The 22,551-nt window shown below is 41.5% G+C and overlaps 1 protein-coding gene across 2 annotated transcripts; it reads left to right on the forward strand.

The window, feature by feature from the left end:
- The first annotated feature begins 204 nt into the window (after positions 1-204).
- Positions 205-21,511, forward strand: si:ch211-195m9.3 (galaxin). Of its 2 annotated transcripts, none has more exons than XM_058635044.1 (11): positions 205-354; positions 2,328-2,462; positions 8,322-8,510; positions 11,125-11,217; positions 11,313-11,498; positions 15,585-15,676; positions 16,049-16,275; positions 18,133-18,292; positions 19,738-19,900; positions 20,019-20,072; positions 20,170-21,511. In XM_058635044.1, exons 1-11 carry the CDS (start codon positions 210-212, stop codon positions 20,421-20,423), a joined length of 1,698 nt encoding a protein of 565 aa, XP_058491027.1. In that variant the 5' UTR covers positions 205-209; the 3' UTR covers positions 20,424-21,511. The 2 variants fall into 2 exon arrangements, with proteins under 2 accessions (XP_058491027.1, XP_058491028.1); XM_058635045.1 differs by having other exon boundaries at positions 16,196-16,275.
- The last annotated feature ends 1,040 nt before the right edge of the window (positions 21,512-22,551 follow it).

Genomic DNA, 22,551 nt, shown 5'->3' on the forward strand with positions numbered 1-22,551 from the left:
AAATATTTCCAATTCAATATATATCAATGGACTGTGTTTCACCACCAGAGGGCAGTATTGTAAAGCCAATGAGTGGTATTAGGGGGTATTGCAGGTATTTGTACAAAGCCTTTTTTTTGTTCTGTGTATTTGCATCGTAACTACATCTATATAAAACCAGTGAATGTCAGTCTGGATATTTGTTCTCTGTTTTTTGCAGCGAAAACTGTATGGGAATAGAATATGACCCCCATGAGTTTGTATGCTGTGGGAATAAACTTCATCGAGGAACAGGACTGTCATGTTGCGGACAACAAGCCTTCAACCCTGATATAGCGACATGTTGTGAAGAGGGACAAGGAAGCACATTCACAGGTAATGATCACACATTTCTGTGAAAGTCATTTAAAGGTCCCATATTATACCCTATTTCTCCAAGTTAAAATAGTTCCCTGGGACTCTTCCTCACTCGCCTGCACTCTCACATTTTATAGGGACAAGGTGGAGCTAAGGTGGAGCCCCAGGGTGGCTCCACCTTAGCTCCACCTATGACTTAGTGTAAGTATAGGCGATAAAACATGCGTTGTTGAATTGCCCATTTCACCGCGAATGTTGACACCCGTGGCTCCACCTTAGCTCCACCTTGTCCCTATAAAATGTGAGAGTGCAGGCGAGGGAGGAAGTTGTTCATTAGGACACCAGGGTGGCAACATTCGCGGTGAAATGGGCAATTCAACATCGCGTGTTTTATCGCCTATACTTACACTAAGGGGGACCACGAAAAAATCACTGAGTATTCTTTTTCCACACGTTGCAACTGGTAGGGCCTCCAGAGTCCCAAATATAAGTATTAAAATGATTAAAAAGTTGATTTTGCATAATATGTCCCCTTTAATAAAACAAATAAGATCCTGAAGACTTTCTTCGGCAGTCTACATAATCCTGTTTCCTGAATTTGGGTTGTATGGTTCAGTTGTTGGAATGGAAAAAAATCTGTCGTTCAATAAAAAAGATTTAAAAATCTGTCCCAACCTGCGTTAATCCCCTGACATGACTAATACCTGAACATTTAACAGAGGTGTCTGGTGTATTTAGCGACAAGCCTGTAAACATGAGTGAATCAGAACATTTGAACCTGCGGGCAAATTTCTGCCTTCCAGCTTATTGGCTTTTCCATGATTCACCGCTGTTTCTTTGTTCACCTGTGTTCCGAGTTAGAGAAAGTGTCTGGGATGGTGAAGGCTGTGATGAATGAATGATTAATTGAGTGTATTTGCAGTAGACTGACCAGTCGCAGTAGTTAAGAGCAACAATTAGATCAGCTGAGTTGTGACAGAGAGCAGCCAGTTGACTATATGCATGGAGCATTATAGTTTTTCTCAGTCGCTTTGGTGCTTTTCACAGATCAGAATGAAAATTCTCTATTAAATAACTATTATTTCAACCTCCAAAACATTAAGTCATTTGTGCACATCATAGTTGCAATTTCTCCTTCCTCTGAACAAATTGCAAATGCTTTTGGACATGTATCAGCTGCTTTCATACAATTCTCTGCTGTTTTATAACATCGTCATTTGCTTATGTCATGTCAGTCAAAATGAACTATAGTCTTCATTTGTGGCCGGGCCACACAGTTGGTGTAGTGGTTAGCACTCTACAGGTACTATATTGTAATGGAAAACCAACCAAACCTTGTTGAGTCGAGCTGTGCCGAGGTGGAGCGAGGCGAGTTGGGACCATGTAGCAGAAACGTGGTGTTACTCTGTAATCTGTCAAAAAAACATAGGATATTGTGTGTGAAAATGTCATCATCCTCGGAGTTACTCAAACCACCAACAATCATTCAGCAGATAGACAGACAGACAGACAGATTGATTGATGAAAAAAACAAAAAACAAACAAACAACGAAACGGGCTCTCACACCATCCAAGTTAATAGTTAACCTGATGAATTGATCTCTACTGACTTTGGGACGTTGTAACGTGCCAGGCAACAAGTCAAGGCTGTCACTCACGACGGAATATTATGTACAGACATACACGTAGTCTGATCGACTGTCTAGAGCTAGACTGCATCTCTGAGTGCTACCTGCTGCTGAAACATGTTTTGTCATAAGGAAAAAGAAATCAGTATGATGAAATTATGTATTGTACGATGAAAATATGTATTATGTGGGTAATGGGGGCGGGACTAGATAAGCTTTTGCTTCTCCCGCTTTCCCTTTCGGGTATGTGTATTGTGTGAACTACACTAAGATGATGTGTGATGATGATCGATCTAACTGACATGACCGAAATAAACATATAAATAAATAAATAACTTAATGATGTCATCTCTGTTATTACAGCAAATGTTACACAGGGTCTAAGTGGAAGAGTGTCTGCTTGCTGTGGACTGGAGGCCTACAACCCACTCAATGAAATATGCTGCAATTCAACAGTTGTAGCCAAACCTGTGCCAATGGCAGAATGTTGTGGTAAAGGTGAGTAGCAGCTAATGTATTTAAATAATCATATTCACATGATGTATTAAACTACAAACCCCCATTTCCAGTGAGGTTGGGATGTTGTGTATGTGATGTTATGAGTATAGTAACATGAGAACTACATTACCCAGCATGCCACAGCAGTGATGGGCTGGGGGTAAGCCAGTGCTGGATAGCCATGCAGGTAGCACATGAATGTATACAAGTTAATAAAGTAACAAGTTAATAGTAAAAGACCTGATGTCACGCCTCGTCTGCTTATTGAAGTAAAAGCAAGACAACACATGGTGTCAGAAGTGGTCGTGAGCAGCTTCGGACGGAAGATTTGACACGGAAAGAGGAAGAAAAAGTCTCTGGTCGCGTGAGTGCTACGGGCTAATAAAGCTACATGCTAAAAGAGTTTGCTGCGGTGTGTGATGGCTACGAGCGGCAGAGGAAGTAAAGCGAGGACGAGGGACGGATCGAACAAGTAGAAGAGGATCTCGTACCTGTATTGGAGGATAACCGGCACCAGGAGAGGGCTGTGTAAGTCCCGATACCCCGACGTGCAGTCATGGATAAGCTAAGTCCACCCACTTCTATGCAATTGACTGGGAACCTTGCTGATAACTGGAAGCGTTTCAAGCAACGATTTAATATATATCTAGCAGCAAGCGGAGCTGGGGGTGATGATGAAAAACTGAAAGCTCACATTCTTTTGCATATTATAGGAGAAGATGCATTGGATATATATAATAGCTTTCAGCTGAATGAAGCTGATCTGACTTTGACAGAGCTAATGACAAAGTTTGAAGAATACTTTGTGCCTAGACAGAACGTGACTTTTGAAAGATACAAGTTTTTCACCCATGACCAAAAGCAAGGAGTACTATTTGACCAGTACTTAGCAGAGCTTCACACGCTAAGCAAGACATGTGAATTCGGCACCTTGAGAGACTCATTAGTGAGAGACAGGGTCGTTTGTGGAACAGTGGATAATGCACTTAGAGAAAGACTGCTCCGAGAGACAGGACTGACCCTGGACAAGTGTGTCAGTATGTGCAGAGCAGCTGAAACCACTCGAGCACAAGCAAAAGAGCTTCGGAGAGGAGAGACAACTGTGCATTCGATAAATAAAGAACAGAGGAAAAAGAAAACATTTACCAAACAAAGAGACCAAAGAGAGAAATCTACTGAGTTCAAATGTGGTAAATGTGGAGGCAGCCACAAGCCAAGATCTTGTCCTGCATTTGGAAAATCCTGTAACAACTGTGGAAGGAGCAATCACTATGCTAAATGTTGCAAAGCAGCTCTAAAACAAAAAGTTCACACAGTCGATGAGGGAGAGGAGGAGTATGATGAGTTTATTGTGGATGTGGTGCAAGCTTGTACAACTGAAAAAGAGGAATGGATTGTGCCTATTGAGGTGAACAAAACAATAATACCATTCAAGTTGGACACAGGTGCTCATGTAAACCTGCTGTCATTGGAACACTACAAAACACTGACAGTAAAGAGCAAAATTCATCCTTTAAAAACAAAAGTGACTGGATACACCGGAGAACGTGTTCCTGTTAAAGGCGGATGCATCGCAACCTTCAAACACAAGGGTCGGCAGATAAGAGCACAGCTTCTGATCGTGGATATGAGTGTACAACCAATCCTGGGACTCAGTACATGTACAAAGCTCAATCTGGTCAAAAGAGTGTTTGTTGTGACATCACCAGGTACTGCAAATGATCACGACTCACTCATGGAGGAGTATAAAGACTGTTTCGAAGGACTTGGATGTCTACCTGGAAAACATAAGATACGAGTGGATGAAAGTGTGTCTCCTGTTGTGCATCCCTGCAGGAAAGTCCCGTTTGCCCTGCGGGAAAAACTGAAAGAGGAACTAGCGCGCATGGAAAAATTAGAGGTCATCAAGAAAATAGATGAACCAACGGAATGGGTCAGCTCGCTGGTTATTGTGCAAAAGAAAACAGGTGCTCTGAGGATTTGTTTGGATCCTAGGGATTTAAACAGAGCAATCAGAAGAGAACACTTTAAGTTACCAACCAGAGAAGAAATCATGGCACAGTTTGCTGGAGCGAAATGGTTCAGCAAACTAGATGCTTCGTCAGGTTTCTGGCAACTGAGGTTAGACGAGCAGAGTTCGAGACTGTGTACGTTCAACACGCCGGAGGGCAGGTACAGGTTTCTTCGTCTGCCGTACGGTATCTTGTCAGCGCCTGAAGTATACCATAAGACTATTCACATGATATTTGAGCACATTCCAGGAGTAGAGACGATGATGGACGATGTTATTGTCTGGGGGGCTACTCGAGAAGAACACGACGAAAGACTGAGACAAGTGCTAGACAAAACAAGAGAAGTTAATCTGAAACTTAACAAAGACAAATGTGAGTTCGGTGTAAAAACACTTACCTTTGTGGGAGATGTTCTCAGTGAAGAGGGGGTGAAGCCAGACCCGAGAAAAACATCAGCGATCAACAACATGGAAAGACCAAACAATAAAGATGAGGTCAGACGGTTTTTAGGGATGGTCACCTATCTCGCCAAGTTTGTCCCACAGTTGTCAACACGGTCGGCACCTCTCAGGAGTCTTCTCGAACAAAAGAATGAATGGATCTGGTCCCATGAGCAGGAACAATGTTTTCTGAAACTGAAAGAGACTCTCACACAGGAACCAGTGCTAAAGTTCTACGACCCAAAGAAGAGTACCAGGATCTCAGCAGACGCGTCACAGTACGGCCTGGGAGCAGTGCTGCTGCAGCGACACGACGAGCAGTGGCTACCTGTTGCTTATGCATCCAGAGCCTTGACAAGCGCCGAGTCCAGGTACGCTCAAATTGAAAAAGAACTGTTAGCGAGTTTGTATGCATGTGAGCGTTTTCATCAATATGTGTATGGTCAATTTTTTGAGGTAGAAACTGACCATAAACCTTTAGTGTCCATCATGGCCAAACCTCTAAATGACTGTCCTGTACGGATACAGCGCATGCTGATCAGGCTGCAAAAGTACGACGTGCACATGATATACACACAAGGAAAATACATGTTCACCGCCGACACCTTGTCTAGATCAGTGGATAAAGAGGAACGTGCAGACTGTGAGAACAGCGCAGACATACAGGCATATGTGGACATGATTGTGACATCTCTGCCAGTAACTGCAGACAGAACGGAACAAATACGAAGAGAGACTAATGCAGATGAAACAATGAAAGAACTCAAGAACACAGTACAGAAAGGCTGGCCTGAGAACAAAAAGGATTGCCCTGTGCAAATACAGGACTACTGGAACTGTAGGGCAGAGCTCACAGTGGTGGATGACATAGTGTTGAAAGGGAGCAAATACGTTATTCCATCCTCACTACGTAAACAAATGCTCCAAAAGATTCACAAAGGCCACCTTGGAGAAGTCAAGTGTAAACGTAGGGCTAGAGAAGTGATGTACTGGCCGAGAATCAATTTAGATATAAGCCAGACGACAGCGTCATGTGAACTTTGTCGCATCCACAGGCCAAGACAACAAGCTGAGCCGCTGATGATGCATCCAGTGCCCCACAGACCCTACTACAAGGTTGGCACTGACCTGTTTGACTGTGATGGTAAGAGTTACATAGTGGTCACTGACTATTTCTCAAACTATCCTGAAGTTGGAGCGCTGCAGTCAACATCAAGCAAAGCAGTCATCAGCTACCTCAAGACTGTCTTCGCTAGACATGGTGTCCCATGTGAACTGTTCTCGGATAATGGGCCCCAGTTTTCTAGCTGCGAGTTTGCTGCCTTTGCCAAAGAATGGGGGTTTCAACACTCTACATCGAGTCCAACTTATCCAAAGTCAAACGGCTTGGCAGAAAGCTCTGTAAAGACAGTAAAAACAATGATGAAAAAAGCAGAGGACAGAGATGACTTTCAGACAAGTTTACTGATTTACCGGAGTACACCTCTACAGAATGGACTGTCACCAGCCCAAATGCTGATGGGAAGGCGCATTCGCTCCAACCTACCAGTAAATGAGGACCTGCTGACGCCGAAAAATGCACACAAAGTCAGAAACGCAAGGGAGGAACAAAAGGTGAAACAAAAACAGCTGCATGACAGAACGGCTAAACACCTGCCTATGCTGAAGCCAGGAGACGTAGTGCGACTCAGAGACATCTCTACTGGCGCATGGAGACAAAAAGGACAGGTGGAGGAGGAAGTTGCCCCACGATCCTACAGAATCCAGACAGAGAGTGGATTGTCTCTGAGAAGAAACCGCATGGATCTTCAACTACAGCTGACTGAAAAGGACACTACAGCTAAGGAGATGGTTCAGCAGGACACGGCTGAATCTACAGAGCCAACTAACAGTGGGACTGACCACACTGACTGTAGTCTGACAGCAGTGTCTGCGTCGCCAGCTGTTGAAAGACTGTCCAGACCTGTAAGACATGTTCAGCCACCTAAGAGGCTGATCGAGAGTTGCTAAGGACTCTTGTTTACAAGTTGTTGTTAATGTTAATGTAAAAAAAAAAAAAGAAAAGTAAAAAAAAAAAGATGTTGACATGATTCTAGGTGTGTTATGATGCTTAGAAAGTTTGCACTTTATTATTTTTCTATTGCAGAAAAAGTGTTTAAATAGAAAAGTTGTTTACAAGTAAAGTTACGATGCTGATTGAAGTTAATGATAAATGCCAAGACAAAGTAAAGGCATGGCTTTGTTTTAAGGGGTAAATATCATTATTTTATAGGGGGAAAGATGTGATGTTATGAGTATAGTAACATGAGAACTACATTACCCAGCATGCCACAGCAGTGATGGGCTGGGGGTAAGCCAGTGCTGGATAGCCATGCAGGTAGCACATGAATGTATACAAGTTAATAAAGTAACAAGTTAATAGTAAAAGACCTGATGTCACGCCTCGTCTGCTTATTGAAGTAAAAGCAAGACAACACAGTGTAAAACATGGATAAAAACAGAATACAATGATATGCAAATCCTTTTCGACCTATATTCAATTGAATAGACTACACTAAAGACGAGTTATTTGATGTTCAAACTTTGATGTTTACTACTGTGTTACATCACCGTTCCATTTAACAACACTCAACAAGTGTAAGACTTCAGCTGCTCATTGGTCCGTGGTCTCCATTGTCTTATTTTTCTTTCCATAATGCGTCACACATTTTCAATAGGAGACACTGTTACTACGAAGCCAGGCTGTTGTAACACATGCAGAATGTGTCTTGCTGAAATAAACAGGGACGTCCCTGAAAAAGACGTCTCTTGGAAGACGTCTTGCAATTGCTACACATACAGTCGTTTAAAATGTAAACTGCCGCTGAAACCCAGTATGCTGCTGTTCTTCAATTCATGCAAGTTATGGTGTAACTTCCAGAGGCCTGCAACCCACTCAATGAAAAATGCTGCCAGTCAACAGTTGTAGCCAAATGTTGAGGGGATGGTGCAGTGCTGCCTGAGGGGTTAGACTGTTCACCTGTGAACTGCTCCAAACCGTTGTTCTTTGAGCTTTCCCCAATTTTCCCAGCCTTTTGTTGCCCTGTCTCAGCATTTCTTTGGAAAGTGTTACAGGCAACAAATTCAAAATGAGTGAATTTTGCAAAATTTGTAGGCACACCAGTAGCTAAAAGTTATGTTTTTATTCAACATTTAGGATGTATTTTTTTGCAAATGTAGTTTTTCATAACACATATTTATCGGTTTTATTCTATTTAATCCCGAAAACCTGTGGTCTTATTACGTCATGTCCACCACAATAAATACAGTAATATTTAAAGTGAATGTAAAGTAATTATGGAGATTCTCTTCATTATATGATATATATATATCTGTTAAAAGAAACAACAACACACTCTTGTGAATAGGTGCTTTTGATGTGGAGAATCAGCGCTGTTGTGGACCCAATGATGACAAGAAGATTGTGACGATGGCCTCCACCCACCACCAGTGCTGCGGACACACCCAGTATGACACCATGAGTCAGTGTTGCTGTTGGATGAACCGCAGTTCTCAGATACAACCCATCCACTCAAACTGCTGTCCAGAGAATTCAGGTGCATCTGATTTACTATTCTTGAGGCTCCTGTACACTATGTGAAAACAGCAACTGGACCAGTTTAAAGGGGACATATTATACCCTATTTCCCCAATGAAAATAGTTCCCTGGTGTCCTAATGAACATGTCAGTGACATGCTTTTGTCAAAATACCATAAGGATGAAGCACCATAGCAGTTCAATAACCCTGCTAAACCCGCCCCTTTCAGAACGCTCGGTTTTGTGCGTGGTCCCTTTACATGCAAATGAGACACAGGCAAACACACACCCACTTCTTCCAGGGGGTTTCTGATTTGTGCTTGCGGCGAGCTGCATAAACTGCCGCTGTATGTGACTGTATCAGACTGAGTCTGTGCTCCGGAGCTGGCGATCAGTGGTGGCGATCAGCGGTGCTGTCCCTAAGTCTTTTTAACTGATTTACAGTTCGGCAGTGTTCCGCTTGATCATTGTGTCGGAGGTCTCCGGAGCACAGATTCAGTCTGATACAGTCACATACAGCGGCAGTTTATGCAGCTCGGTGCTGTCCCTAAGTGCCGCAGTGCCGCAGTCTAATGCAACCGCAGTCTAATGCAAATGGTGGTGCGAACACACAAACACACGTTTGCTGACTTTATCCGGCACATTAGCTTTAAATATAAAATGTATCCACTGGACACACAAATCCCCTGAGGCTGGAAGTTTGTGTAAAACACTGTGCTCCACTGTGCAGCCACGAACAGCACACTTGTCCCTCCGCGTTGACATAATACCGCTCTTCCTTCCTCGCCTTCACTCTCGCAGGGACAAGTCGGAGCTAAGGTGGAGCTAAGGTGGAGCTAAGGTGGAGCTCTCGAAGTAAACTTACTGGTGGGGCGGTAACATTCGCGGTGAAATGCGCATGCTGCCGTCATAAGCGCAGGGAATTCAACATTGCATGTTTTATCGCCTATACTTACACTAAGGGGGACCACGAAAAAAGGACTGAGTATTATTTTTCCACACTTTGGCGACTGGTAGGGCCTCCAGAGTCCCAAATATAAGTATTGAAATGGTTAAAAAGTTGATTTTGCATAATATGTCCCCTTTAACATAAACCACACTCTGTCAGATGAAGTAATAACTCTGTCAAGCAGGTTATGCTTTTTGACATGCTGTATATGTTAGTCTGTTTGCTTTGAGAAGCGTAACTAAAAATAAAATAAAGAACTTGATGGCATTTTCTAAGGATGTATATTTAGGCTCAGGGAAGAAACTATGACATTTGACCTAAGTAGATAAAATCCAAGCTTAACGCATACCCAGTGAATTCTACATGAAAACACTCAATACTTCATACAGTTCATACAGTCAAATAGAGTTTGTTGACAAGCGTTAGGTCGGGGCTATTCAACTTCAAAAGTGGGGGGGGCCAAACCGGAAAATAACTGGTGTTTTGTGGGCCACACAGAATATTTGTCAAAAAAAAAAAGGAAATCATAATAATTTGGCTAAAATAAAAGGTTTATAGCAATCATAGCAAATATATTGCTATAAGGAAGAAAAATAGCCAAACATGTCAAATCCAGACAGCAGCCAGTCCACTTCACAAGTGGGACAGGGCGGGACATTCAAGAGACATGCAAAAGTTAACGTGAGACATTTTGTTTTGACAACGGTTACACATTGATTGACATGACATCACTTGACTGTGTTGAAATGATGCCGTTAGTTCCTGGACGTTACAAAAACAGTTTCTGGATGCAAGGGGGCGTAGGTTTGCATGTGGACGGTGGGGACATGTCCCCACAAGTACATGGAGAAAGATTGTCCCAACTTATATGAGACACAGGACACGTGTGTACGTGTGCAGCAATGCTGTGATAAGAGAGCGAGCGTATTTTGAGAGAGAGACTCAGTTGCTCTTCTTAGTATAGCTCAGAGGTGACTTTTATCATAACGTCAGCTTCATTTACAGAGAGTTCGCGGCCGTAGGAAAATAAAAAAAGGCAGTGGACCGCGAGTTGAATAGGCCTGTGTTAGGACTATGCTGCAAAAGTAGCTCATACAGTATTTCATCATGATTTTCAGTTGGACCCATTCACAGCATAAGATAACAGCTGAATAATTTGCCAGCTGCACACTTTGAACATTTTTCTGAACAGGACCCAGTCATTTGTCCTCGAAATGCTTAGGCTTTGGTGGTGATCCAGCCACAGAGCGAGAATCACAACAGCTTTAAAACCACTGTTATCCTTGGGGAGTGAAGTGAGACTGAGAGTGAGATGAAAGTTCATTTGCATTCGGCATGCATACTTCTCATTACTGTAACTCGTAGACCATTTGTGATATCTAGATAATTCAAAAACTGTGGACTGGCAATCTGTCCAGGGTGTACCGCTATCAGCTTTTCTTTCTGTTTTGGCAATCTAAATAAATCCAGGCGGTCATAAGAGGGTTAAAAATTGTCTTGTAATAAATTATATTTTAAGTTAGTTATATTATGAATTGTGCCCATAATAGATGCAATACTGTTCACTCACATGTGATATTAGCATAGTTCATATACACTAGTGTATAAGCAGTTTTTAATTGGTTGGTGTACTAAGGAAGGTGTTCACATATCTTATATATTAAGTTGATTTTTGCCTCTGCAGCTCAAATTCCACAGCATGTGCAACATGTCAGTACAACTGTCAGTCAACTGCAGAAGTCAACTGCAAAAGCCACGCTCAAGTCTTGTGGTAAAGGTAAGTCATTAAAACATGCAACAAAAAAGTGTTTCAAATAAGTAGCTGTGTGTGCGATTTATAAATCACACCTGCTTCACCTTTTCCTCCCAAAGGTTTCGATGCAGGGACGCACCTGTGTTGCGGTCCATTTTTTAACAAGAAGATCCTGACCCGGAAGTCCAGTGATCACCGGTGCTGTGGTCATGAGCAGTATGACCCTAAGACTGAGCGCTGCTGCTGGCATCGTGGAACCTCATGGAGACAACCCCTCAAGTCCTGCTGCTGTGCAACAGTGTCAGGTGTGTTACTCAATGTGTTTTTATTAGGGCTGGAACGGTTCACACGGTTTGGTTCATTTTGCGGTTTTGGGTCACGGTTTTTCAGTTCGGTTGTTTGTTTTTTTTTCTATTTTTGTTACACTCATACCATACCATGTATCAAATCTATAGCCTTATAATTAGATTTCTTTTTATCAGATATACTTAAGGGCATATCATGCAATCTTGCAAAAACTGAAAAAAATGAGGCAGCTTGATTAGGGATTAAGCACATCATTTAGACGCCCACACATGAGCCCAACTGGTGAGTCAAGTATCAGTCTGAAACTACAGGTTTTTTTTCCGTCCTTACCCAGAACCAAAGAATTGCTTTGAGCCAATGATTGTGTTGATTTTTTACAGTAGCTTACTGTTCACATTTTGAGCCAGTGTGCAGCGTTTGCGTTGTAATCTGGACTTTGCAGGAGTCGTTATGGCAACAGCCCACAATTACAGTTGCAATAAGATCAAAACATGGGATCATTTAGATTAGGCAAATTGGACACTCTCAATGGACCGTAGGTGAGAGTGAATGGTTGTTTGTCTCTATTTGGCCCTGTGATGGACTGGCGATCTGTCCAGGGTGTGACCCTGTCTTTCGCCCTATGTCAGCTGGGATCGGCACCAGGGGTAGACTATGAAACATTGCACACTCTGTGCATGCGCGTCTTTAAATATACTGCAGACCCACAAAAAGCTGCATGTCATGACAGGACAACGAACAATCGCTGTGGTGCTAATATTTTCAGAATTATTCACACTTTGGGTGTGGGTAAGGATGTGATGTGATGTGGACTGCATCTGTTTTTGCTTACACCTGCACATCCACAGCCCTGAGCCACACACACGTCGCTGTGGGGTGTCATGTTACAAACCGAAGAAATTCCGGTGCTGCGAGATAACACAAACAAAGCACCCCCGGTGCTGTCATTCAGGCATGTGGGTGTAGGGTGTGGGTTTGGGAATATTCCATCCGTTAGTTGTTGACTCATAGTAACTGATGGTTAATGGAAAAAGCTGCCTATATGCTCTGTGTTCTAAGGGTTAACCCAGGTGTGTCAAACTCATTGTAAGTCAGGGCAGCCTGTGGCCAAGTGGAAAGGGAACTTGGCTTGTAACCGCAAGGTCACCGGAGCCCCTGAGCAAGGTACTCTACCCACATTGCTCCCCGGGCGCTACTCAGTGTGGCAGCCCACTGCTCCTAATTCTAGGATGGGTCAAAATGCAGAAAATAATTTTCCTAAGGGGATTAATAAAGTATCAAAAAAAAAAATAATCAGGGGCCACACACATAGCAGTCTGATCTCAAGTGGGCTGGATGAGTAAAATAATAGCATAATAACCTATAAACAAGAAGAACTCCAATGTTTTATATTTAATGAATCTTTTCACAAAACATATTATGAAAAACCTGAAAATGTTATGCTTAAATTGACCATTAACATAGGTATATGAAACTACAAATTCTGGTATTTTACTTACAATTAGTACATGTCAATATCTAGAATTGATTTTATTACACATCTACGTAGTATTCCTGAAACTAAAGTGGGAGCTAATAAAAATTATGCGACCCCAGGGGGCAAATTAGGAATGACTGTATGTATAACTACATAATTGTAGTTGATTATCTTCAATGTAGTGTTAACTTTCCTGCTCTGCTTCTGGACAGTGGTCGTGGAAGTGTAGGGGAGGAAATATCTACCACCAAGTAACAATCTCTCCCCAATAAGTATTCTGTCTTTCCGGCGTTAGCAAGAGGTTTTCCAAAGTGAAGTAAAGTATAGTAAATATTTAATATTTAAACAACAAATAACTTTACTTTTAAATATTGTTGGGAATTAAAGTAAACCCATCATTTAAAATGTAAACCCTTTAAGACAATCCTATTGTCAGGAAGTCTGACATCGGTCTAGTTCAGAGATGGTTTATATTATAAAAACCACTCAGTGACCTTTTTCCACATATAAGATTAGCCCTAATGCCTAGGTTGAAGTATTCAGAGGTCAGAAATGTAACTCAACAGTTTTACAGGACATGATACTCAAATCCTTTCTATTCAACTCAGAGGTGGAGGGTATGAGTGTTAAATCTCACCATATAACTAGACTAAATAAATATTCATATTCATTCATTCATATTCATAGTGACTAATGCTAACGCTGCACGTATGCGGGCTTCCTCTCTTCTTGCACGAACACCTGGCTCTTAAAGGAGCTGCAGCATTCTGCAGCATTCTACGTTTGACACCCCTGCATTAACCCATTAAAACTGAAATGATCAGAAAATACATGAGTGTGTGTTATCTCCATCATTTTATTGATCTGTCTATCTGTCTGCGTGACTGTGAGCAGCATAACCCAAATTCAATTTTCTGGGGGTGGAGGTTATGGCCCAAGAAGGACATGGGTAGATTTAGTCGTTAATCTGGATCGACATACACTGACACTGTGGGAAACCAAGCAGCCTTGGTGGACTTAGTGGCACCAAATTACCTCAGACATCGTCTCAATGTACTTTATACATTAAGGCTGATATCTAGATAGTAACAGTTCAGACATTTAAAGACTGGTGATCTTTACCCTCTGTTGAAAAGAGATTATAGTCTGAAGTTGAAGAGCACCAGTTGTCTTGGGTGTGTTCATTATTTTGCTGTAATAATATCTTGCTGTATGGATTAATGGAAAAGTTAGGGGGTTTTCATTCTACAGTGGGTGTTGACTGAGGCAAGGAGAGTTTTCAGACAACCGAGTATGGAAATCAAAGGGAGATTTCCATCTGTATTGTTACAATGGGCATGGACAGTTGGTGTGTGGAGTGTGCTAATGACTGATCAAATACTTTTACTTGTCAGGTGACTGACATTTAACTGACCTGTATTTCCAGACACAAAAAAAAACCCATTGTCTGAAGTGTTTGATGATATTACATTACATTACATGTCATTTAGCAGATGCTTTTATCCAAAGCGACTTACAATAAGTGCATTTAAACATTTGGGAACAAACAAGGGCTAGTCGTAAGTAAGTGCTTCAAGTAAGCAAAACTATAAAGTGCTAGTCATAAGTGCGCTGTATAAGTAAGTGTTTTGTTTTTTTTGTTTTTGGGTTTTTTTTGTCGTCGTCTTAGTCAAGGTAGAGTCGAAAGAGATGTGTTTTTGAGTTGTCGAAAGGTGATGGTCAGATCTGTGGTGAGAGAGTCCTTTCCTGGGAGAAAAAGAAACTTGGTCTTGTCGAGATTGAGTTTCAGGTAATGGTCAGACAAGCGGAGATCCGTTCTGCTACATGTGTTTCAGAGCTGGGAGAAGAGAGAATGAGTTGGGTGTCATCAGCATAGCTGTGATAGGAAAAACCATGAGAGTGAATAACAGAACCAAGAGAGTTGGTGTACAGAAAGAAGAGGAGAGGGCCCAAGACAGAACCCTGAGGGACCCCAGTAATTAGAGGACAGGGTTCCAACACAGATCCTCTCCAGGTTACTCAGTATGTTCGGTTTTGAAGATAGGATGAGAGTAGGGTGCAGAGCCTGAGACACCTAGTTCTTGAAGGGAGGAAGTAAGGATCTGGTGGTTAACTGTGTCAAACGCTGCAGAAAGGTCAAAGAGGATAAGCACAGAGGAGAGAGAGGCAGCCCTGGCAGTGTGAAGTTGTTCATTGACAGCAGGAATTACAGTTTCGGTCGGGTGACCTGCCTGATATAAATCAAATAAATCAAATCAGATAAGGTTTTTTGTTTTTTTCATTTCTGTAAGAAGATTCGGGAGAACAGCGTGTGATCAGATGAGTCATTGCTGAGAAACCATGTCACACATACTGATCCACAAAAATAAAAACAATCTGAAGTTGACATGTTGATGTTTACAGACAAATGGTCTGAACAAAAGACATCATAGATTCCACCTGTGCAGACGTTATCTGACAGACTTCAACTTTCAACTGAAAGACCCTATTGACTTTTGAAAATAAATGTTAAACACTAAGACACGTTTCTCACGTTCCACATCAGTGTCTCTGCTCTAAACTCCTGCACTAACTTCTCTGTCTGCTCTGTCCCCCACCCTCTGTTTAGGTCACTGTGATTCTACGCCCACAATCTTTAACCCACTGACTCACATCTGCCGCAATGGCTGTGTTTCCGTGAGAAAGCCTTGGATGGATCAGGTAATAAAATGAATTAATGAAAAGTTCAACATATTTTCTCTGCTTGGGGAATATGCAAACCAGACATTCCAGGAATGTTTTTTGGTTAATCCCTTTTCCATTACGTTTTAAAAAGAAAACAAACCTCAGACAATCATTTGTCTGTGTGCAGCTGGCCAAAAAAGCAACTAACGTCAAAAACAAAAGTGCTGCTGTGGAGCAGAGAGAGCTCGGCGCTCCACCCAGCTTGTTTTTTATATAGAAATTGAGGGCGTTCTGGATTTACGGGATGAAAAATATAGACGTTAACCTGCATTTGCAGAAGTACAGTATATTTGTGTGTGCGTGTTTTTACTGCTCTTTTACGGGTGTATTTTTCTCTGATTCTTCAAGTGCTGCGGACAAGTACCGTATGGCTTGGCACAGCGTAGCATTCTCTGTTGTAATGGCACCTTGTACAAGGACAGAGAGGATGGAGAGGAATGTTCAGAGATCGGTATTCCTTACAACCCAGCTAAAGGAACTATGTGTTGTTCCCAGTTGCATGGCTCACCTGGACAACACTGCTGCGGGACAGAATTGTACCAGCCCCATTCTGAGATCTGCTGTGATGGACACAGGTGATTATGTTTGTCGTTAACACTTTTGTCTGTGGTAATACTGATGCCCTTCAACGAGACAGGAGATGTTGTATTTGGCCTGGCATGATGTGGCGATCATATGTGTATGTCTGTGTGTTAGTGTGAGTGCATGTGCATGTTTGTGTAATTGTTCATTTGTTTCCGTCTACAAGAGATGGAGGGGTCAGACAGTCTCAAAAGGAGTGTTGAGGGGAAAGAAATGCACAGTGACTGGATTCACAGACAGCACACCATAGCTAAAGCAATCCAACCACACCCAGCGACTCAGAGGAATGTCTGTTTCTTCCACTTTTGGCAGATTTTGTTCCCAGACATGTACTATAATCTGTAGTGTCAGCAATATCACACTCTCTCTTCTTTTTTTTTATTTGTCCCATTCAGACTGAGCTTGGCACGATGATGTGGTGTCAGGATCAGTCAGCACTTGTGTGATGGGATCCAAAGTTTAGCTTACTCACCCATAACAATTTAAAGTCCCATTTTGCAGTCTCCCGAAGGTTTGTCACTTGCAGCCCGGCGCCTATAGGACAATACCATACGTCAGTATGTCCTGTACTTAATCATCTATTTCAATCCTAATGGGAGACCAACAGAGACGTAGGCTAATTTTTCCACAGTTTTACAATAAAAAACAATAAGATCTTTTTGCAACCTGTGGAGTTGCTCCCTGTGGATATTCATCCACAGGGGGTGGATGAATAAATAAAAGTGTTTACTTTTGTATTGGCTTTCTGGGGAGAAGTGGAACATTACTCCACTTTTAATGTACATTCTAAGGTGCTAACCAATGTGAGTGTAGCTCAAATATTAAACCCTCCGAAATGTTTCACACTGGACCTTAAACACACCAGTGTATTCTCGCTTTAAAATAAAAAAGGGTTTGGTTTTCGTAGATGAACCTGTCGTCATCTGGCGCCAACAAGTTTCAGCACTGCACGATGTGTGTTTTACATCCTGTGTGGTCGCCGTAGTTACAGCCAATATTATCAATAGACATATATACGTAGACGCCGCACTGAGCGCTGAATCGTACGTCGACGTCGCCGCCATATTGGATGTGGCAGATCTGCCCCGTAAACTAATAAATGGGAATGGACTGAACTTCATAAAGCGCCTTTCTACAAAGTGCTTTAAGTTAATGCCTCTTATTCACCCATTCACACACACACACACACACTAATATATCTGGGAAACAAATAGGCACCAAAAACAACTATGTAACTTTTAAAGTGACGATTATAAATGTTTACTCCTTATGTTTAGGATATAAGTAAGCACCAAACCAACATATGTATTTTTCTAATGCTGAGTGTTTACAGCTACTAATGTGTAACACTGTTACTGTGATGATAAATATTGAAACATTTATATTTAACATTTAATCTGTGTATAATAACCAGATCCTGAAATGTAGATGTGACATGAGGGTTTTCTAAATAAAGAGCACTAACGTTTACATTTAACTGATATTGATTAATAGTTTTTATATTCACATTGATGAATTTATATACATATATACATATATATACACACACACAGGGAGGGGGTTAACATTGATGAACATATATACACATACTGTATATCTACACAGGGGGCATTGATGAACATACATATCTATACAGCTATACATTTGCAGTCTATCTGTGTGTGTGTGTGTGTGTGTGTGTGTGTGTGTGTGTGTGTGATAAATCGTTTTTATATTCACATTGATGAACATATATACATATATATGTGTATATATATGTATATATGTTCAGAGTCTTGAACTTTTCCAGTCAATAACAGTTAATTCTTGGAATTCACAGTCACAGCTTTGAAATGTGTTTCTCCATCCAGACATCGCAGAGAGGAGCACAGACACTGTTGTGGAATTCGAGTCTACAATGTTAATGATCCACAGATGAAGTGTTGTGGAGGGACACTTTACAACTTGACATCTTTGGGCAAGTCTGGTCCTGATGCACTGTGCTGTGGATCGATTTTGCAAAAGGAACTGGTATGTTTTGTCAATAATAATCGCAAATAGCTATAGCGATAGAAAGTGCTCTATAAGTGAAAACTTACAAAGCCGCTCAGTTTCCCACAGCGTCAATATGGCTCAGCAGCCGGATGTTGAGTCAACTATTCAGTAACATGGAACTTTATTTCGTAAGGTTTTTTTTATTTTTAAAGTTATTCATGAAAAGGTCCCAAATGTCCCAAACTCTCCTGTTTCACAGGGTTAACCGTGGTTTAAAGGTCCAGTGCAGAACCTCTATCGCCCTCTCGTGTATCTCTGAGTAATTACATGTATAAAACTATTGCCGCTTTTACACTATACAGTTCCAGCATGGCTCACCTTGGCTCGGAAACGGCACGGCTTTGGTATGGCTTTCAATTACTGTAGTACCTCCTCAACGTGGTTGACTTGACATGCACGGCTGTATGAAACTGCTGTGACTTGGTTTTACACACGACAAACTAGTGACTAGTGACTTGTAAAGCTGTTGTTTTCTCTGTACCGAATCATACCCAATCAATTCAGTACTTCCTGCATCACGCAGTCACTGAAAGGAAATACAGTGGAAGGGGTCGGGATGCCGCTCACCGCTCGCGATCGCCGCTTTTGGCAGTGCTGTCGATAAACACACCAGACTCCTCTGTTAAATGTTGAGATTTTAGACATTTCCGTGTTTAATGTTGGCGATTAACACATGCCTTCAGGATTTTATGTCTTTTCAACTTTCAGTGACGACACTGACCAATCAGTGGCCGACAGTCTGTCGATGTCACATATGTATAGTATCGGCTCAGTTCGCTCGCCAGAGCAGGTACTAAAAAAAGTACCAGCTAGTATCACTAGTGGAAAAACAGTACTATTTTTAGTACCTGGTACGAGGCGAGGTTCCAAAAGCGTGCCGAATAGGTACTATGCGATGATTGGTCAGACTGCCGGCCATTGACTGGCCAGAGTGCCGTCACAGGAAGCGACGTCGCACACACAAATCAAGCCGAACAGCTGCAAACTGTAGAAAAGTTAAAACTACTTAACGATCCTAAAAACGTGGGTTCATCTCCAACAACTACCAGGGAACGCTCTGAATTTAACAGAGGAGTCTGTTGTATTTAGGGACAGCGCCGCCGACCACAAGCTGCATCACAGACCCTGCCGCTGTGGTCTGTGGAGTAGGAGGCTGTGCTCCGGAGACGTGTGGACAGAAATCAAGCCGAACAGTGCCAAATGATAAGATAGATAAGTTAAAACTACTTAACAATCTTAAAAACGTGGGTTAATCAAGATTTTTGCATTATGTTTTTCTTAATATTGTCTTGAATGCATTCACTGTATATTTTAAACTATATCTCAAGGACAGACATCAGTTTCATTGAACCTTGACAACAAACACTCATAAAGTTATCAACACAAGTGAATAACTGTTCATAACTCCATGTTTACTGTAGAACCAGGTTTGCTGCTCAAGTGAGGATACAGAGTTGCTTTACTCTAACAAGAGAGGATACCAATGCTGTGGTCATATGTACTATAACATCTCCCTGTGGTCATGCTGTGCTGGGAAGTTAAGTCCTGTCCAACCAGGACAGCATCTGGACAAGATGACTACAGGTCAGTTTGCGCTCTATCACTGCCTTACAAGATTAGTTCTTAATCTTTGTCATTTTAAATACATGCTTATTCCAGTTACTTCAACTTAGTAAAATGTGTGTATTTTGTTCTTTTTCAGAATGTACATTTCTGTCGGTGAACAACCTGAACAAAATACATCTTTGCAATAAAAGTAAGTTAAGTTCAGTAAGCTAGCAATTTTTCGTGAATACTCTTTTAAATACACGTGGGTCTGTAAATATAATCCATTTTTTAATTTGCCTCCTCAGTAAAAATTGGGACCATACAAAGTGTGTCTCCGCACAGCATCGTGTTCAACACTGTGCTCGAAATCCAGGGAACGCAGGCAACTGTTGAAGCTCTGCCCTCGCCTTACATGCTGCAAACACCCAACCACTGCATCATCCCCAAACTGACCCCAGGCAAGACCTACTTCTTTGACGAAGCTCAAGTCTTCAGTGATTTCAACCACAACTCTCTTCAGTCAATCTATTTCATTATGTCAAAGTGTTTCCATTCTTAATTCACCACTTCCATGCAGTCGTAAATTGATATTTACGACTGAACAGCGATTCTGGCCGGAACGAAACCCCGCAATAACTAACAAGACGAGTTGACAGAGAAACAGATGTTGCATACTTTTGTTTAGAACCGTAACTTGTACAAGCCAAATTGATTCCGTCCTCTCAGCCATGACTCCATCCAGTTTTTTTTGCTGGATCATCTAGTCTGTGCTTTCTCATTGAAAATAGGTGACAAAGTGTCTCAAAATCTCAAAGTCTGTGGTCGCCCAAATTTTTTGTCAGATTTGAAAATCACCAACTGATGTCATAAAGGTCAGGAATGTTTTTCAATCAGGTCATAAAGTTAAGCTCAACCACAACGTTGACACATGATAGCAGCAAATTTGTATGCCACTGTTTACTCTGCCTGTTTTAACGGAAAGCTTCACAACCCACCTACTGTACTTTGACACCTTATCTGATTTAAATCACTGTTATATGGTGTCATTAGCCTTGTTTCCGCCGAGTGGAACGGGTTGGTTTGGTATAGTATGATAACATCTTTTAGGAATATTCCATTAGGCTACTCTGAGGTAGCAGAGTAAAATTGTACAGTACAGTCAGGGTGCAGCCAGTCTAGCTCCACCCATGAAAGTCAGCTGATTGGGTGACAGAAAAACTCTAAAAATCACTAACTTGTGATTGGTGCAAATATCCCATGGGAGTCAAGGCAAACAGCCGCAGTCTATTGCCATACAAACAGACAAACAGCCTCAAACCCAGCAGGACAGATACTGTACAAGCTGCTGGATGGCCTCCATTGTTGTCTATTGTGTCCCGTTCGAAATTGTCATCGAAACACAAGCCTGACTCGGGGCTTTACCATTCCAAATCGTATTGTACTGTACCAAACCAAACCAAACTGTACCATGATGGAAACAACAACTGATGCCTGTTGTGCTGTGAACAGGGAGCACTAGCTCCCTGTTCCATGTGAGCAGCACACTCTAGACTTTCCACTAACGCATGTGGAAACAGCATGGCTCACACAGTGTATCACTCCTGTAGACAAAGACTTATTTGTCTACAGGGTCTACTTTTGGCAGAACGGAATTAATTATTATTTGTTTTAACTTGTGTAATAATTGCACACCCTGAATTGCACTTGACAGGTAGTTGTTATAGAAGTGAGCTCTTCAGTTGGCAGAAGAGTCCCAAACCTATTTGTCAGCCATAAAAAAAAAAAAAGATTGATAATGGACTCAGCCAATAGCAGATAGCCATTATATTTGTGTAGATGAATCTTCTGTTTAATGCCTACTTGCCACTCCTTTTACAATCGTGTAACACTGCAAATGTCTTCCTAAAGCTACTGCAATACTATAATGCACTATGATTCACATTTATATTATTGCATCTCTGTACTGATATTATTGCCAGTGTGGCAGTTTGAAACAACTGAAAACCTCAGTGTGTTCAGTGCCAGACAACAAGTCAGCTACTTCCCAAAACCACAATGTTCTCTGATTGTAGTATTGACACTAATCAATACTATAACAAGACTAACACTGGGTGTCTTATTCCTCTGTATGTATAAAATATACAGAGCTGTGTCTTCTGCAGAACCACTTGTTTTTTAATACTAACTTGTTAAGCTACGTTCTTTTACTTGTTTTTTTTTACACCCAGCTACATACAAAACTTACTATATACTTTGTACCGTGACTGTACTGTGTGTTTACATGCAAATGACACAATCATGTGACAAATGATAAAGCTGTACTGTAATTAAGCTCATCAGAAAATATCATTCATGAATCATGTTAAGTTTAACTGTATTTTATTCTATTTTTATGTTGCATTTGTGTGTTAGTAGTACAATCCCAATCAGCTTTCACCATGGTGCCTTGAATCTGGGATTCTCTATACATTTTTTTTTCTGCATGTGACAAAACCCATTGTGGGTGTCTCTTTACTATTCTTCTACTAAACGAGCATTTGGAAAAAGAACAAAAATATCTTGTGGTTTGTCTTGTCTGTGCCATTGTTTGTTGTTATATCTTGTGGTTTGTCTTGTCTGTGCCATTGTTTGTTGTTTCATCATTACTTGGATGTTGTAGGAGGTTGCCTTTAGTCAAAACACTGTCT

Source organism: Solea solea, chromosome 7 (assembly GCF_958295425.1).
Source record: "Solea solea chromosome 7, fSolSol10.1, whole genome shotgun sequence".
NCBI lineage: Eukaryota > Metazoa > Chordata > Actinopteri > Pleuronectiformes > Soleidae > Solea > Solea solea.